The sequence below is a fragment of the Phyllostomus discolor genome, chromosome 1, assembly GCF_004126475.2.
Source record: "Phyllostomus discolor isolate MPI-MPIP mPhyDis1 chromosome 1, mPhyDis1.pri.v3, whole genome shotgun sequence".
Classification (NCBI taxonomy): Eukaryota; Metazoa; Chordata; class Mammalia; order Chiroptera; family Phyllostomidae; genus Phyllostomus; species Phyllostomus discolor.
This window is the reverse complement of record NC_040903.2, coordinates 180,120,252-180,139,614: the sequence shown is the minus strand read 5'-3', so window position 1 is coordinate 180,139,614 and position 19,363 is coordinate 180,120,252. Positions and strand designations below refer to the sequence as shown.

Here is a 19,363-nt window from a genome sequence, read left to right as displayed (position 1 = left end):
ATCATGACAGAACTAGTCTGGAGGGGACAGCTGCATTACCGAGGTGTTGGATGAAAGCTTGCATCTCCTGTACTGGGGCTGTCATCAGAACTGTTCTCACTGCTGCCTTGGAGCTGACTGTTGCTGCTACTGCCTCTTACAATAATTCTGCTCTGTCCCTGATTCTTTGTATCACTGGCTCCTTGTCCAAAATGTCAGACAAGTGATTCTGGGTCATATAGCTGTGCCTTGCAGCAGATAACTTGGGAAAGAAGTTTGCCATAATAGATTTTATGAAGGGATTCAGCCCTGTTATGAGGAGGCCTCTGCTCACCACAAAGACTTAGAAACCAGGGAGTTCTCAAAGCAAAAGAGAGAAGGAGTTCAGAGCTGGGCAGTCTGAAATCTGAAATCTGACTAACTGCCAGTACTATAAAATGTTAGTACTATGCCTGACATGGGGCAAGTGCCCCCAGAATGTTGGCTTTTATTAATTTATATTTGCTAGTACTTACTTGAGAGAACAGTTTGGGAGATTTCTTCTCCTAGGTCTGATTTTCGAAGCACGTACGTTAGGGCTACAGCAATAAAAGTTAAAGGGTGAATATAATTTCTAAGGCCAGAATTTACATGGGAGTCCAATTAAGTTTACTAGACGGTACCTCCCAACTGTTTTGAAGTAACTCAAAAGTAATTCTGGACTTGTTAGCCCAAATATATAGGCCACCAATATCCCAGATTGCCACTGAGACTCCACTGCCATTCCTTCGTTGTCTGCCTTTCTGCCTGGTTTCCCATTTACAAGAGTGGTCGGTAATAATGTAGTTTACAGGTCCTGGCCTTAGTGTCAGAAGGCCAGCTTAGTGTCAGCTTTGCCAGTGGCTACCACTGTGATCTGGGGCAGATTATTTAATCCCTCAAACTGTTACCTGTATGTGTGCATTAAAAAAGAATGTTCCAAGATTATTGTTGAGGATTTAAATGAAAACATGTGAAAATACCTCACATATAGTGAGTACTGCTCTGTAAATATTTCTTTTAAAAACTGAAACAAGAGCCCTGGGAATTGTAGTAGATCAAATTTTACTTTTCTTTCAAAATGTTGAAGAAATCTGTAATAAGTCAATATTTAAGCCAATGTAATTTAATTTAGAGCAGTAGTTTCAGGGTGTTCGTGAAATCACAATACTTTTCTAATAATGCTAACACATTATTTACCTTTTTCCACTTTTATTCTTTTAAGAGTGCAGTTTCCACAGGCTAGAGATGTATTGTGTAATGTCAGAACAGACTGAATGCAAAAGCAGCTATGAGAATCCAGCTGTCTTTTATTTAGTTTAATATTAAGAAGAATTGCAGAAATGTAAAACAATGCCACTCTTCTTTTCACTGTTTTTCTTTTGTTTTGAAAAATTGCTTTTCTTATGAGAAAGTATTATTTATATTAACATGCTATGGTGTTTATTATTATTTTAAAAAAATTAATAAACATTTTAAAATTCCTGTTTTAATTTCTATTTTGGCAACTATTGGTAGATGTAACCTACATAAACAAAAGCTCTTTGAGGAGCTCAGTTTTTAAAACTATTAAGGTATTTTGAAACCAAAGAGTTTAAGAACTGCAGTATTAGCAGAAAGTCCCATGTTTTCCATTATAGGAAAGCAATACTTGACTAATTTGTTGGAGACAGTTGAGTAAACCTTTGCTTAAGTATGTGGACTTGGAATGGTTTTCAAGAATCATTAAAGTTTGCCTAACAAAAATATACATGCACACAGAAAAATGAAGTGAGTTATTAGAGAATTTATATAGAAGTAGAAAATTAATAAAGATTCTTTTGGATGAAGAAATATGATCAGTTAGCCTAACACACTGAAAAGATGATTTGGAAGAATTGTGGTCAAGTGGAAAGATTACTGAACTAGGAATAAGTCCTGTTTTGTGTTCTGTTCCTGGCTCCTTGATTCAGTAACTGTTGTCAATTAAGGAAGCATTTCAGTGTTCTGAACTTGTTTTCAGGTGAAGAATGGAAATAAATAATTTCTACCCTACTCTTTCTTTTATTCATTCAATGAATATTTATTACTACATACTATGCTCTATTTTAAGTTATTACAGAAATAGTGGTAAAATATGCAACATTCCTGCCTCAGAAAGGTAACAGTTTAATGAGAGAAGAAGAGAGAAACAAGTATATAAGTATATAAACATTTGTAAATTGTGATAAGTACTAGGAAGGAATCAAATAATATAAAATGAAAGAGAAAAATGCTACAGACCTATTTACATAGGACCAACAGAGAAGGCTTCTCAAAGACCAGAGGTTTGAGAAGGAGCAAGGGACTAGCTTTCAGCGAACAGAGTTGTGCATGCGAAGGCCTGAGGTGTGCCTGAAGTGTGGTATGCATGAAGAATGGTAGAATCTCTCCAAAGTGAGGTTGGAGAAGTAGGCAACGGCTAGGTCATCTAGGGCCTTATAGGCCATGGAAAGAAGCCTGCATTTTAAATGTGTGAAGGGATCAAATGTATTCAAGCTGAGAAAACTAACTGTAAGGGATTGATTATTTGACCAGCGTAGGATGTTAGTGAATACAGCTTAAATTCATTGAGGTGGTTGTGATGGAGCATGAGCACTACTACTCACAACTGTTCCTGGTTGATGCTCTCAGGGACAGACTAATGATTTAGGGAGTGATTTTAGTTTAGTATTAAAGTGCTTAAGTTCTTGCCCTGGCTGGGTAACTCAGCTGGTTGGAGAGTCATCCCAGTAGGCCAAGGTTATAGGTTCAATCCCCAGTCAGGGCACATAAAAGAATCAACCAATGAATGTATAAATAAATGGAACAACAAGTTGATGTCTGTCTCTCTCCTGCACTACTACTCCCCCCCCTCTAAAATCACTAAATTAAAAATAAATAAATAAAATGTGTAGTTTCTTGCTAAATTTTCTTAGTAGGTTTTTTAATTTATAGTTATACCTCGATACCCATCTTCAGAACTCGTCAAACCCTGTACTCATAGCATTTTGATGAGAAAAAAAATGTTTTAGCACTCAGTGCTTACTTGCCACTCGGTGCCCCTCTCTCGTGATGAAACAGAGGTCTGAAGTGTCAGTCTCATGGTAGCTCGAAAACAGTTGGGTACTTGTTGGTTTTGACACTGGTCACGAGTTCTGGAATGAATTGGTGACGGGTACCATGGTACTACTGTACTTAACAAATATGTATTAAATAACTAAGTTCATACAGATTTTTCTTCTAATTACATCTTTGTTCATTTTAGTGCCCTTCTTTTTAATGAAGTAAAATATATTACCACCCTGGAAGACCTTCAGAATATAGAAAATGCTCTGAAAGGAAAAGCAAACATTGCATTTTCATATGTAAGAGCCATTGGAACACCAGGTATTTATTAACTTTTACTTTAATCTTTGCTGTGTCTGTACTCGTGTGAATATGTTGAAGACTTAAAATAGTGTATTTTAACCACAATCTTAATATTTTAAAATAAATTTAAAGCATCTTTACTGTTATGTTTTCTGTTTTTAATTGGCAGCATAGCATAGTGGTTGAATTGAACTCTGGAGCCAGACTGCCTAGATTAGACCCCTTGCTCCATCAGTAACTTGTAGTATGACCTTGGACAACTTACGTAGCCTGCTTCTTATTCACTAAGATGATAGATAAAAAAATGTGCCTACCTCTTAGTGTTATTGTAAGGACCAGATGAGCTTGAATAATTAAAATAGTTTCTGGCATGTAATAGGTGCTCTGTGTTAGCTGTTACTATTTTTTATTTCTTTATAGCCCTCATGGTACCTGGTATAATAGTTTATGGCATTTTGGTAAATGCTGTTGACTGACTAGCTTTCTTTTTAGGTATTTTGGTATTTGCTGTTTATGAGATATTTTTCAAAATCTAACTTTGACAGAATCAATTTGTAAGTACAGAATAGGCATTGTGTTTGATTTAATCTGGATTGTGTTTAGGCCAAATGGGCAGGGGAGTGATTATAAAGATTGACTGGAATTTAAGGTGAGTTAAGAGAAAAGAGAGGATTTGAGGGGGTGACCGACATTGAAAAGTGGGTAGCATTATAGGTCCTGGAGGGTTAGAGTTATGTACTAGACTGAGTGACCTAGTCAGGTGGAGAGATGGGAGTGGGGAGGACGATGCTACACATTGAAATTATGGAGGAGTTTGCAGTAATTGTTAATTAAAAGCCTGCAGTGGGACTGGAGCAGTGAGTGGTCAAGGTAGGATTAAAGAAATATCATTGGAGTCTATAGACAAGGCCAGGGATTTTGACAGGATCATCTATGGGGATAATAAAATCGCCAAGGATTGTGATAGGAGTAGTATTGGGGAAATTGACAGTATGACAGAAGTTAAAATCTTTTTGTAATGAGAGGGAGTGACCCTGGTTGGAGAGGTACATGACTCCAGCAAGGCAGCGTGGTGAGTGGAATAATCTGATGATATGTGATAAAAATGGTAGAAGATTAGGTACTGGAGGGGAAGGTAACTGCCCGGAAAGGATAGTGAGGAAAAAAAAAAACAAAATATGAAAAGGAAGAAATCTTCAAAGAAGCACTTCAAGAAAATTTCCCAGAACAGAAGGATTCAAGCTTCCAAACAGAAAGAACCCATTAAATGCCAGCATAGTGGATGAATGTAGATCCACACCAAAGCATCTCATTTTGAAATTTCAGAATATTGGGAACAAAAATTATTCTCAAATATTCCAGAAAGAAAAAGGGTGCAATTAAGGGATCAAGAATCAGAATGGCATTGGACTTCTCAATTCCAGCCCTGAAAACTGAAATTCTCAGGAAAATGACTCAACCCTCGAAGTCTATAAGCAGACAACTATAGTTAGTTATATGAAAATAGAATAAAGACACTTCCAGAAGTGCAAACTTGCAAAAACTGTGTATTCCATATTCCTCTCATAGGAAGTGCTAGAGAATGGGAATAAGGGGGCAAATTAGTCAAGAAGACATGGGTAACAGGCCAATGGAGCTAATACATGAGAGAGAATAAGAGATCCTTGAGATGATGATGAAGTAAGTTCTTAGGATGAAAGTTGCATAGCAGGTCAGGTAGCAATAGTCCATACAGGACATTTCTGCAGAAGAGGGAATAGATGGTATACTCGATATATTTGAAGTGTTAAGAAGGTTAGGCAATTGTGCAAGAATTTAGGAATAAATTAGTAAGAAATGCATACAAAAATAAAGAAAACGATAGGCATAACTATAGGGAAAAGAATTCAGTAAAGGAAGAGCATTCATTTTGTACTGTATGGCTTATTTGTAAATAGTATTTACTGACTCATAACAATATAAATACTGCTTATTGATTTAACAAAAGTTAGAACTATATTGGGAAAATTGAGGGGATAGAAATGTGTACGTTTGTGGAGTTTTGGAAAAAAGAGCTAATTTATCATCTTGCCCTGTGGGAAGTCAGTAGATAAGACTAACAAAAAAAATAGAAAATAAGAATATAACAATGTAAGTTAGAGACTTAGAGGTAAATACCTAAAGAAACAATAAAAGAGTTGAAAGTAGTTGTTTGTCCCTTGGAAATTGGAAATAGGGTGGAAGGTAGAGAAACTCTTTTTCTTAACATGCCTAAGGAATGATAGTTGTCTCTTTAAACTATATTCAAGAATAAGTTTGATTACAAAAAAAAACTAAGCAAGAAACAATACAAAATATATAACAAGTCAAAGTTGTATGGTGGACTCATATTCTCTTCCCGTCTACTAGGAAGAAGCTATCACAGATTTTTCATGTTACGTTGTCAAGTATAACTCTTTTTTTGCTTCTTAATTCTCCTCTTACTTTGAATAGAGTAGGCTTTTAATAATTTCTTTAACTGCTTGCATTTTTCCAACTGGGATCCCTACAAAGGATTTTTCTTTAAATGTAATAGAGCATTAAAGGATGTAGGGCAATCTAGAGAATAGAAATTTATGTAGAGTCACACAAACTAACTCTTCCTCTTTCCCAACTCCCTTACCTCTTCTTCAGAGCACAGGGCAGTCATGGAAGCTGCTTTTGTGTATGGGAACACATACCAATTTGTCTTAACCACAGAAATTGCCCTTTTGGAAAGTATTGGGTATGTATAAGTGGCATATGTCAACAATTTTAAGTTTATTTATTTCACAATAGTTATTTATCATTTCCATTATACTCTCACAGCGTGGACTTGTCTAAGAGAAATTGTATGCAGATGTGAACATATAAATGAAACCTGAAATCACCTTCATTACTATTATCCACTGTACTACTGTCTGAAAATGAATTTAAATATGCAGAAGTGATGTTAGATTTAGGTGAATGAAGACAATATGGATAAGACACAAGATGTGATCCTATGAGTGTCCAAGTGTATTCAGGAATAGATTGCCCTCAGTGATGAGATAGGTGATAAGATAACAGCTTTCATAATTAAGCTCCACAAATTCTTCCTGAGAATTCTATAAAGTACTTTCACATAATCTTAAGTATATTTAAGTACAGTTTTTGAATGGAACGTTTTAGATGTTTACTTTTTTGTCTACTTCCTAGCTTACAATTTTAAGTAGAGGCCTTCTTTTGACTGTTGTCTGGGTAACATAGGGTTAAGTTTTTCTTTTTAGTATTTAGGGACACAAGGAATAGCGAATGCATTTTAAAGACTTTAAAATATTCTGTTTGGCTTTAAAATGTTCTTCAGGAAAATTAATCCAAAGCAGGGCCAAACAGTGATCATGTGACCTTTTTATACCATGCTAGTTTTTGAGTCTCTTGCCGACGGTTTTCTTAGAAAATAGTAATTGTTTCATATACCACACACAAGTAATTAAGTCCCAGACATTTTACAACTCTCTAAACTCAGAGATTAGTGCATAAAAAACTGATAAAGTTAAATGATGTAAGGGGGTGGGGACTGGGTTGGCAGAAAATAAAGTTCCTGCACAGAGAAGTGGGTGTTTATTGCTGTCTGTACGATAGCCAGCATTCCTTTTCCACTCGTCTCTTCTTCTTGAACTGTCGTCCTGCAGGTTCCCTCATCAATGAGTTAAATAATACCTTGACGCATGTCTACTATTCATAAGAATCAAGGTTTTTAACAATTTGAGATTTATGCTGATAGTATCATAAACCTTTACTGTGAGTAGTCATTGAGTCTCAAGCCACAATAAGCAGTCATTTATCCAGCTGCTTGGCTACTCCTAGCAGCCAGTTTCCCATCCTGGAATAGGGAAAGCCTTGTTATTCTCCACCCCATGGTGATTCTCCGGTGGCCCCACAGTTTCTGTTAGGGTTAGTTGTCTGTACTTTCTCTTGTGTTACCAGCTTGTTTTTCATATAATGAATAATTGCAAATAATGGTGACATGCTTAAAACACAAGGGGTGGTTATTTATTGGCAGGGTATATATAAGTCCTATTATTTACTTTTAAAATCCTCTTCAGCAAGATATGCTATATATATTTTTTATTCTGACCTATGACTAAACACAGTAATATTCTAAAAGAATATTTGCTTTTCTCCACTTAAAAATGGGAATTAAAAACAGAGTTATCCCATTCTAATATACTTTCGAGTATATGAAATATTAGAGATACTTGAATTCTCATTTATTTATGAATAATAAGATGGTGAGGAGTCATACCTGGACCTGATGTGAAGGACTGTGGATTCAGAATACAATAGTCCAATTACACCACTTCTGTGGTGAAGTAGTTGGCTATAACTTTAGACTTTCTCCTAATGAGGGAGAAGAGAATGCCTTTTTTCATTCATGTGTTCATTCTTTCATTTAACAAATATTTATTGAACACCTTCTATGTGCTAAGCACTATTCCAGTTGCTGGGGCTGTGACAGTCGATGAGACTAGTATACCAATTGTTATATAATGTTGGACCTTATTATACTTGAAATTGTATGTTGGTTAAGAAGGGTGTATTTTGACAGGTAGTAAAAGAGGTAACATGCCATAGAAACACCAGTACTTTCTGCTACCTCCCTACATTCCCTGCTTAAAGAATCTGTGTATAGGCCAAGAAAGGTGTTACCCTCACCCCATACATATCACATTCAATTAAATCAGAGGCAGCCAGCTGACCTAGGGCCAACCAGTCCATCAGTTTATCTGAGCAAATGCGATTCCCTCTCCAAGAAACTTAGAATTGGGCATAGAAAAATGATCATACAGTGTAGTGGCTCTCTTGCTCACAGGAATGTTTTGCCCATATTGAAGTAAGTGAGAGTTGTCTTTACAAAAGTTGGGAGCTGAAGGGTATTAATGGCAAAATGAAGGTCTCAGAACTCTTGCTGTTCAGATCTCTACATTTATTCTTGGATCCAGTTATTTTAGATTTCCCTGTATTGAGTGAGATACTCTTCTAAACTTCCAGTAGGTGTTTTTCCTCATCCCTCTTTTTGGTTTCTGTTATCTATAGCCAAATGATCCCTGATTAAATAACTTTCCAACATTATTTCAGGAGTTGTGATACGACTTCTAGCCTCGGGGAGGTCCTCCTATTCTCAACACGTACCTTTCAATATGTGACTATTTAGGGTCCCCCTCAAAAACTTAAGTACTCTATGCCTTGGCTATATTGTTTCTTTTGTCTGAAATGCCCATTTGTTTTATCTTCTTAGAGAAGTCTTTCTCTCCCTTGCTGCTTTTAATCTCTGTGATCTTCCTGAGTCCCTTCTTTCTTTCTCCTCCCCAACTTGAGGCAAGATTAAGTATTTCTTTATTTCTCATAGCACTTTGTTTATTGTAGCATTTATAAACTACATTTTAATTGTTTTACTGAAAATATCTCCTTTAGTTTAAGCCCTTCATGGATTTGAATTGTCTTATTCATCTTAATCTTTTGTATTTTAGCACAGGGCCTAGTATACAGTAGGCATTCAGTAAATCTTTGCATGATCATTTATTTGTTTTATTGTTGTTATTTATTTATTTTTATTTTTTAATTGTTGTTTAAGCACAGTTGTTTCCATTTCTCCCCCACAACTCTCCCCCACCTCCCACACTCAGTCCTACCCTCCTTTGGCTTTGTCCATGTTTCCTTTATATATGTTCCTTCCCCTCTTTTCCTGTTGTCCCTCTCCCCCCTCCTCTGTTTACTGTCAGTTTGTTCTTTATTTCGATGTATTTGGCTATATTTTTGCTTGCTTGTTTGTTTTGTTGATTAGGTTCCACTTATAGGTCAGATCATATGGTATTTGTCTTTTGCTGCCTGGCTTAGTACACTTAGCATAATGCTTTCCAGTTCCATCTATGCTGTCGCAAAGGGTAGGAGCTGCTGCTTTCTTTCTGCTGCGTAGTATTCCATTGTGTAAATGTACCATAGTTTTTTGAGCCACTCATTTACTAATAGGCACTTAGATAGCCTCTAGCACTTGGCTATTGTAAATTGTGCTGCTATGAACTTTGGGGTGCACACATTTTTTGAATTGGTGTTTCAGGATTCTTAGGGAATAATCCCAACAGTGGAACTGCAAAGTCAAAAAGCAGTTCCATTTTTAGTTTTTTGAGGAAATTCCATAATGTTTTCCACAGTGTCTGCACCAGTCTACAATCCTACCAACAGTGCACTAGGGTTCCCTTTTCTCCACAATCTTGTCAGCACTTGTTTGTTGATTTAATGATGGCCATTCTGACCTGTGTGAAGTGGTGTCTCATTGTAATTTTAATTTGCATCTCTCTGACGGCTAGTGATGCTGAGTATCCTTTCATATGTCTCTGAACCCTTTTTATGTCCTCCTTGGAGAAGTGTCTGTTCAGGTCCTTTGCCCATTTTTAAATGGATTGTCTTCCTGGAGTGGAGTCCTGTGAGTTCTTTATCTATTTTGGAGATCAAACCTTTGTCCAAGGCAAATATGGGCAAATAAATTTTCCCATATGTTTGGTTCCTTTTTTATTTTGCTGATGTTTTCTTTACCCATGCAGAAGCTTTTTATTTGATAAGACCCTGTTTATTTATCCTTTCCTTTATGTCCCTTGCTGTAGGGGACATATGGGTAAAAATATTGCTACACGGAATATCTAAGATTTTCTTGCCTATATTCTCCTTTAGGACATTTATGGAGTTGTAACTTATATTAAAAATCTTTTAGCCATCTTGAGTTTATTTTTGTATATGGTGGAGGTCAAGTTTCATTATTTTGCATGTAGCTGTCCGGATCTCCCAACACCATTTGTTGAAGAGGCTATTTTTATTTCATTTTATGCTTCTGTCCCCTTTGTCAAATATTAATTGACCATATAGACATGGGTTTATTTCTGGGCCCTCTATTCTGTTCCATTGATCTATGTGTCTGTGTGTGTTCTTATACCAGTACCAGGCAGTTTTGATTACAGTGGCCTTGTAATACAGTTTGCTACTAGATATTGTGATCCCTCCTACTTTGTTCTTCTTTTTCAAAATTGCTGTGGCTATTTTGGGTCATTTATGGTGATCATTTCTTTAATCATTGAATCTATTAGAAATTGCTTTATAATTAAATTTGAAATCAGTGAACCTTGGAGCTCAGTTTAAGCATGTATCAAGAATTAAAATAACGCCCTGGCTGGTGTAGCTCAGTGGATTGAGCGTGGGCTGCGAACCAGGCATCACAGGTTTGATTCCCAGTCAGGGCACATGCCCCCAGCAACCGCACATTGATGTTTTTCTCTCTCTCTCTTTCTCTCTCTAAAAATAAATAAATAATACATAAAAAAGAATTAAAATAACATTTAAAAAATAAAAATTTGAAGTATTTTGCCAAATCCTTCTAATGCCACATAGAGATTTTTAAAAATGCTATTTTAATTTTTGGCAAGTCTTACCTACTATAAGTTTATCTTTGAATTCTCATATTGAAGGGAATGCCAAAACTCAAATTATGTACCATATTTGCTGAGTTTTGTAATGTTTCAGATACAAATTCACAAACTCCCACAAAGTGTCACATGGTTTCTATCTTAAGGCATGTGTTGGCTGAAGTTTATTCAAAACAGATTTGGGTTTAAATTAAGCCTAGAAAATTTGTGTTACAGAGCTTTATTTAGCAAATTTCTAGAAAAGAAACTATATTTAAGGATAATCTTATTGTCCTCAAGGTGACAGCCTTTTCAAAAAAAATTATGTAGACCTGCCTATATACCTAATTTAGAAGTTACAGTATGAAAGAATTCAGGGAAAAAATTGCTTATGCAACTCATGTGGTTTGTTAAAAATATTACGGTTAAAGGTTTTCTTTAATATTCTTTATCTTTAGCTTAGGTCCATTTTATTTTAATGTTATACTCTTTTAGGCTTTTACTAAAACATTTATTCAAAAACATGAGACTTAAAGAAATTTGTTATGCCTTTCTGGATGGTAGAATGATCACGCATTGAACTTCAAGTGGGTCTGCCCCTGATTTTTAATTTGCAGATTGGAGGATATAGAATATGCACATCTCTACTTTTTTCATTGTAAATCAGTCTTGGACTTGACCCCCCAATGTAGAAGAACACTAATGGGGCAGCCATTGACTACTCTGAACATTCATCGATTTATTAAGTCAATGGAAGCACCACTGCTGGTATGTGCCTTATTTTAGTATATTAGATCATCTATATATTAAATTTATTGTTTTGATTTACATATATGCATTTCACTTAGATGAGCTATATATTTTACCCTTTCCTTGGACATATGTCTTGAATTTAGGAGTATTTCCTTGTTAAAGGTAGAAGAGATGATAGACTTGTCATAAAATGATCATTTAATGTCTTAAAGTATCATTGTATTAAAACTCAAATATAGCCTTGTGTATTGGAAATATTCCGTGGTGGTTATAATGAACTGTGACTACTCTGAGACTACTTTGTAGTCTCACAAAGACTACATCATGGTCAATAAGAGACCTGTTGTGAATATTTTGACTACTGTTTTAAAAGTTGGTAAGTATTGGAAGAATAGCATTTCTGGTGTTCCTTTTTTCTTAGTATTAGCCTGGAAGAATTTTATAGAGACTCAGTAGGTGTTGTTGACCAGCATACTTTTCTCTCTGAAAGTTTGAAGGGTTATGCTGAGCATGTTTAAAACTTTCAGTAGGCCTTTTCATTCAGTATGTCCTTTTTAAAATAAAAATGGTGCATGTATATTATAAATAATTCAGTGGAGCAAAGCATAAAGAAGAAAATTTAAAGCTATGTAATTCCATCACTAAGAAATGAACTTCAAGGGGACCATCATGGGAAGTCTAAATGCACCATAGAAGGAATGAATAGATTAGTGGATATATTGTATTGCATATGCTACTTTCTAGTAAGAAGTGTTATATTTAATCTTATTTGAATTTAACAGAAGAAAAAGAAATTTAAAAAAATTTATGTGAAACTAGAGGGATTATGGGACTTTTGATAAATCATGTCTTCATTAGAGGACTCAGGAAATATTGTCGTGTTATAAATGATTATGAAAAACATTAGGAAATTAAATCATTATTTTTAAAAACTACATTTTCATTTAAAATAGAATTGACTCACTCCTTGCTGTAAAGATGAGAAAATTAACTTCATTCATTTATTTCCATCCCAGATCCTCTCACCCTGTTGATGATTATTGTTAGTTTTTTAATTTTTACATTATTAAGGTTTATAATATTTATATTGTGTTTTATAATCATAATTCTCACATTTTAAAAATTATTGCTTCTGCCCTGACTGGTGTAGCTCAGTGGATTGAGTGGGGGCTGTGAACCAAAGGGCCACCAGTTCGATTCCCAGTGAGGGTACATGCCTAGGTTGCAGACCAGGTCCCCAGTGGGGGCCAGGTGAGAGGCAACCACACATTGATATTTCTTTCCCTCTCTTTCCCCCTCCCTTCCCCTCTCTCCAAAATAAATAAAATCTTTAAAAGAAATTATTGCTTCTGTATTTAAACAGATTCAGGACTCTCCTCCCCCAATTTTACTGGCCTCATTCCTGAGTTCTTTGAGTCAGTTGTTGGTTTGGTTTGACTTTCGCTTCAAACAATTCTTTTTAAAGCAGTATATGTCTTTTTCCTTTCTTTCACATGGAGGAGGAACATTTATCTTATTTCAATGGGGAGAATGCCCTATGAATTTGTTTTACTCTCCCGTCTCAGCATAGAGCCCTGAAAGAGAGCTATCAGTTCACAGTACAATTAGTTCTTCACTGTTTCTCTCCAGCCTCATTTCCTTTGCTTCCAATATTGAGATATTAAGTATCCTCAGGATTTTTGTTTACTTGCCAGTACTGTTTTTGCTTTTGGGTCAGGATTAGCACTCAGCCCAAGCTTTACTAAAAATCTGTTTTCTTCTTTGGCTACAACATTATGACTTAAAGTTGTGCCCCTTTCTTAAAATTTCTGTTCATGAATTTTTCTCTTGCTGTTTTAAAAAACAATTTCTTTTATGTAGGTAATGAAGACTGAGATTCTCTGATCTTATTTCACTTTGTTATACTTACTAGGAATGATGTAATTGTAGTTTTGAAATCAGTGCCCATTTGGGGAGCCAAGCTGAAAATGTACACCTTGGTGTCAGACTAGAAAGGTTTGGCAGTCCAAGAAACACAGAATAGTGGACTCAGGGTTCCTCAAGAGCCTCAGAAAAAGATCTTCCAGTCTTCTGCTGGGAGACAGAAGCCTGGCTGCTAGCATTCTGGGAATGGAGTGGGAAGGGGATTGGGGAGCAACTCAGCATCTGATTACTTAATTCCCCTGCTTTTGGCATGCAGTTCACACTGTCAGCTGTTTCTGAAGTCCCCCCCCAGATTTCTCCTGGTATGAGGGAGGGACAGTTGGCTATGCTTATGGAGTTGGCGAGGGAAACTAGGGATGTAACTGCTCCTCCAAAGCTTTTACTTATTCCTGCTTTTAAAAAAGACTTTCTGCCATTCCTCCTCCATTATTTCTTTTCCAGTTCCAGAGATACCAGGCACTGACAGTTCATGAACAATTTTAGGATTTATTCTGCAGTTAAAATCAAATTGTTTCTTAGCTTTCTTTCATGGCTTAGAGTTTTGTTTTGTAGTCAGTTATCCTGTTTTCCAGCATTGAAAATTTTACTGCCTTTTCTGTTTTCATTTCTTTACATATGTAGGTATATGTCTTCTAAAAAATCCTACTGCTGTAGTTTTCCTGGGATTTCTGGAGGCAGTGAAATTAGATGTGTGTGTTCAAGCTGCTGTCTTAACTCAGATGTTCCTCATTGTTCTGTAATGTATCAGTATACGTTAAATTCTAATATGAAAGAATGTTTCTTCGTTATCTGTTCTATTTTATTTGAAAACTATCTCTTTATCAGTATCCCACTTTTATTTATTGATTTTTTTCTTTATAATATGTTTATTCCTTATGGTTGCAATTTTATTTTGATTAATGCCTGATAAAATTTGTTAGTTTTATAGTTCTTAAACCTGTATAGGTATACTTAAGCTTTAAGTATTAAGCTTAGAAATCATGAGGCCGTTTCTGGTAATGTTGGATTTATTTCACAGACTTGTACTTATTCATGACTACAAAATTAGCAGGGTTAAAATCCAAATGTTGGAATAGTATTATCACATTTTGTTCTTTTTAAAAATGAAGACTGAAGTTGCTGAAGATCCTCAACAAGTTTCAACTGTTCATCTACAACTAGGACTACCGCTGGTTTTTATTGTCAGTCAACAAGCTACATATGAAGCTGACAGAAGAACAGCAGAATGGGTTGCTTGGCGTCTTCTGGGAAAAGCAGGAGTTCTACTCTTGTTAAGGTATCTTAAATGGGAGGGAAGTGGGGAACGATGGGAGGGTGGGCTGGAATGGGAGTAAAAGGCAGAAAACTGTACTTGAACAATGATTAAAATAAAAAAAGGTATCTTAAACATGAAATATTCACTATATTTAGTAAAACATTAATATTTTTCTCATATTTAAATGTAGTAATATGTTCACTTGTAAATAAACTGAAATCTAACTGAACAAGTTGCTGAGCTAAAGTCTGTATTTTTAGCTTGTTTAAAATTTAGACCTTAAAATTTTTTTAAATGAAGGTAGAGACCAGAAAATTGGTCTGTATTTATGTGTAAAATTTCTGACTCACAAAATTTTAATCTTTCTTTCATCAACTTTTTGTTTTTTAGTATGAGAACTTAACAGTTGTTTTTTAGATTGACATCCTGGATAACTATTATCCTTCAGATTAGCAACATAAAACTTTTATTTCCATTTTGAAAAAGGGACTCTTTGGAAGTGGACATTCCTCAGCAAGCTAATGTGGTCCTCAAAAGAGAAGAGGTTAGTCATTTCATGTATTGGCCTACAATGTCTGCTTACTTAAAGAAAGTTAATACATGGGATCATACAGTAATATATACTTATTATAGAAAAATTCTGTAAATTCAAACATAATTGCTGTTAACATTTGGTTGTATTTTCATTTGTCTCTTTTCCCATATTCATATGTATATTCATATGTAATATATGAATATATATACACACACACACACACACACTCACTGATTATTGTGCTATGATGCCTGCCTTTGTATACTGCTTGAACATCACTGATTTCTTCCTTTTGGCTAAATATTTAGAAGTGAAATTTTTAAGGCTTTTAAAATACATTGTCAAATTGCCCTCCAGAAGGGTTGTACTTTCACTGATAGGGTTTGGAATTCCTTGTTTCTCATACATTTTTACCAATACTGAGCATAAATCTAAAAAAAAACCACAAAACCTTTTTTAATAGGCAAAGAAAGTTCTTGTTTTTAATTTGCATGTGTTTGATTATTAGTGAGGCTGAACTTTTGAAGATTTATTGGCCATTTATTTTTAATTTGTACATTTCTATTAATGTGTCTTTTCTCTTAAATCTTTAAAATTTTTTCATAGTTATTAAGAACTCTTTAGCTCTGAAAATCTAAATATTATATACATATGCTAAAAAATTGATTGATATGTTTACAAACTGCCAGACAATTTAAACTTAAGTTCTCTTGCCTGTGTGTATGGCAGAAATACTAGGAAAAAGACTTGGATTTTATTTCTTTTAGTTCTGGGACCAGATAAATGAATCAACTTTTTCAAGCTCAGCTTTCTCATTTTGGAATAGTCATAATAGCCATTGCATCTATGCAGTATTCAAATAATTTTAATTGGCTCTGTTTGCAATTAAAGTGTATATATTACCATTTTATATTGAAGTAGAATTTACTGTTATGTGTGAAATGTTTCAGATCCAGTATAATATAATTGTGAAAAGAAGCAAGTGAGACAGTCTTTTTTTTATTTTATTTTTAAATTACAGTTTACATTCAATATTATTTTGTATTAGTTTCAGGTGTACAGAGTAGTGGTTAGACAATCATGTCCTTTATAAAGTGTTCCCTCAGTATTTCAAGTACCCACCTGGCACTGTACATAGTTATTACAATATTATTGACTGTATTCCCTAAGCTGTACTTTATATCCATATGACTGTTTTGTAACTACCAATTTGTAGTTCAACCTTTTACAACCAGCCCTTAATCTCCCTCCTGTCTGGCAAGCAAGACTTTCAGTTTCTCTTTTTTTGCCATCTTTTTCAGCAATGTACACTATCTTTATGTAAAGTGTGCTTTGGATACTTTTCATAGTGACCACAGTGATAATTTTCTTTTTTTGTTTTATTTAGTTTAAAACTGTAATTCAATGATTTAACTTTATTTTAGTATCAACAAGTAAAATATTTTTATATTAAAATGCTTCATTCTAGTTTAGTTATGTTTTTTTAAAAATTATTTGTAGGGAATGCCAGTGGAATTTTTGGTGTTACATGATGTTGATTTAGTAATATCTCATATAGAAAATAATATGGACGTTGAGGAAACAGGAGAAGATGAAGATGATGACGTGGAAGGTCCAGATATGGGTAATATGTTTTGTGATGCTCACCCCACCCATTCCTGCCCAGCACCCACTAAGTCAGTGAAATTTCAGTGAATTAACTTTCTTATTGAATGAGTCCATATTCAAGATTATGAAGAAACTTGAAGAAACTTATTTTGAATTACATTTTATCATGTTGATTAGGTGAAAAGATGTAAGGATGCCTTGCCCCCAAGATATCCCTCCTGAATTTTTATGCACCATGTGGATGTGGGACGTCTCCTCCCCTCCTACCAGTCTGGACAGATGTGACTTCTTTAATTCCATAGTTGTTACACTTCCATTCAACTCAATTTCTGATGGTTCTGAGTGATGGTTGTTCCATATTTGAGTTGTAATTTTGATGTGTTTGTGCGAGATGAGCCGTGCTTACCTATGCTGCCATCTTGACCAGAAGTCCTCAAATTTTTCTCACTTAGTTTTATTTTCTTTTAGTATTCACCTAGTGTCAATTCTTCTAGGAAGATTTAATTGTCTCTCTAATCAAGTTAGGTGCTCCTTCATTGTTACCATGCAATCTCTACAAACTTCCAACACAATATTTATGAATTCAAAATATGTTTTTTACCATATACATGGATGGATGGATGGATGGGTAAATGGATGGATGGATCAGTTGGTGGGTCAGTCTTTCTGTCTATCTAAATTAAGAATACATCTTTACATATTCAGAATTCACCATAACTTGATACACACAAGTTTTGAAATAAAATTAAAAATCCTTGGCTCATATGGTCTCTTATGATCCAGCCACTGCTAGCCTAGAATTTTCTCAAACACTTATTCCTTCAGTTTACCTTGTTTCAATCAATTTTGCTTGCCTTTTATACCTAGTATATGCTGTTATTTTATGTCTCTGAGCTTTTGCATATGTATATGTTACTCTTTTTGCCTCAGACATTCTATTCTTGATTCTCTACCCAGAAGACTTTGGATCTCCTAATCTAACTCCCCCTGTTGTAATCTTTTATTGTATTTTTTTCCCTTCTGAAACTGATCACAACTTATAATTATATATATATATTCAGTAATATCATTTAAGCAGGTTATTTATTGTCTCACCTTTCTGTAGATAAGAGCTCCATATTGTTATAGACTATATCCATCTTGTTTACTGTTTCCTCTAGCACTGTGATAGCAACCTGGGATATAGGTCCTTGCCTTTCATGACTTGGAATACTTCTTTCCAGCCCCTTCTTGCCTGCAAGATCTCTTTTGAGAAATCAGCTGACAGTCTGATGGGAACTCCTTTGTAGGTTACTGTCTCCTTATCTCTTGCTGCTTCTAGGATTCTCTGCTTCGTTTTTACCTTGGCTAATGTAATTATGATGTGCCTTGGTGTGTTCCTTCTTGGGTCCAGCTTCTTTGGGATTCTCTGAGCTTCCTGGACTTCTTGGAAGTCTGTTTCCTTCGCCATATTGGGGAAGTTCTCCTTTATTATTTGTTCAGATAACTTTTCCACTTGTTGCTCTTCCTCTTCTCCTTCTGGTACCCCTATAATTCGAATGTTGGAACATTTAAAGATGTCCTGGAGGTTTCTGAGCTTCTCCTCATTTTTTTGAATTCTTATTTCTCCATTCTTTTCTGTTTGGTTGTTTCTTTCTTCCTTCTGATCCACTCTATTGTTTTTGAGTCCCAGTTTCCCTCCCATCACTATTGGTCCCATGTGCATTTTCCTTCATTTCTCTTATCATAGCCTGCATTTGTTCATTTAATTTGTGACCAAAATCAACCAATTCTGCGAACATCTTGATCACCAGTGCTTTGAACTGTGTATCTGATAAGTTGGCTATCTTTGTCGGTTAAAAGTATTGATTGTGGGGCTTTCAATTCTGTTTGAGCCATCTCCCCCCTCCACTTTGGTCTGGTCGCATCTGTTACATATGAGGGGCGGAGCCTTAGGTGTTCACCAGGGTGGGGCACCCCAGTTGCTGGGTTGTAACATTGTATGTGGGGGCAGGGTTCAAGAGGGAACAGTGGTGCTTGCTCCGCTGTCTGTTGGACCTCAATCCCTTCTACCGCTTTCTGCGAGCTAACTGGGCTCCTCTGGTGCCATTTCCTGTGTGGGTGGGCTTGTGCACCCTGTGGGACTTTCCAATGACCTCTTCTGTGAGGCTGGGAGTCTCTCCCTGTGCCTCAACCCTCACAGGTGTCCTCACTCAGTGCCCCAAGGCTCTGTTTCCCAGCGCTGGGATCCTGAGTTGCATGCAGTGCCTTGCTTCACAATTCCTGCCTCGCTGGGTCTGCCAGCTGCCACTTGTGCGCTCAGGGTCCACCCACTGTGGTCTCACATGCCCCAGATGCCTTATGTGCCTGGTTCCAATGGTCTCTGCTCTCCGAGCCTCGACCCTCGCCCAGCTGCTGGACTCTGTCCCTCCTACCGGCCTGGATGAACGGGTCTATTTTAACTTCTTGGTTGTCCGACTTCCATACAGTTCAATTTTCTGTCAGTTCTGG

General features: G+C 35.8%; 1 protein-coding gene across 2 annotated transcripts in view; it reads left to right on the top strand.

Annotated features, from left to right (window-relative positions):
* TXNDC16 (thioredoxin domain containing 16) overlaps window positions 1–19,363 on the top strand; it is a 74,652-nt gene that overhangs the window by 22,245 nt on the left and 33,044 nt on the right. For both annotated transcript variants that reach the window (XM_028507854.1, XM_036010066.1), the window contains 6 exons: window positions 3,263–3,384; window positions 6,019–6,109; window positions 11,417–11,567; window positions 14,585–14,751; window positions 15,217–15,274; window positions 16,766–16,889. In XM_028507854.1, coding sequence (XP_028363655.1) covers window positions 3,263–3,384; window positions 6,019–6,109; window positions 11,417–11,567; window positions 14,585–14,751; window positions 15,217–15,274; window positions 16,766–16,889 — 713 coding nt within the window. The remainder of the gene's footprint in view (window positions 1–3,262; window positions 3,385–6,018; window positions 6,110–11,416; window positions 11,568–14,584; window positions 14,752–15,216; window positions 15,275–16,765; window positions 16,890–19,363) is intronic.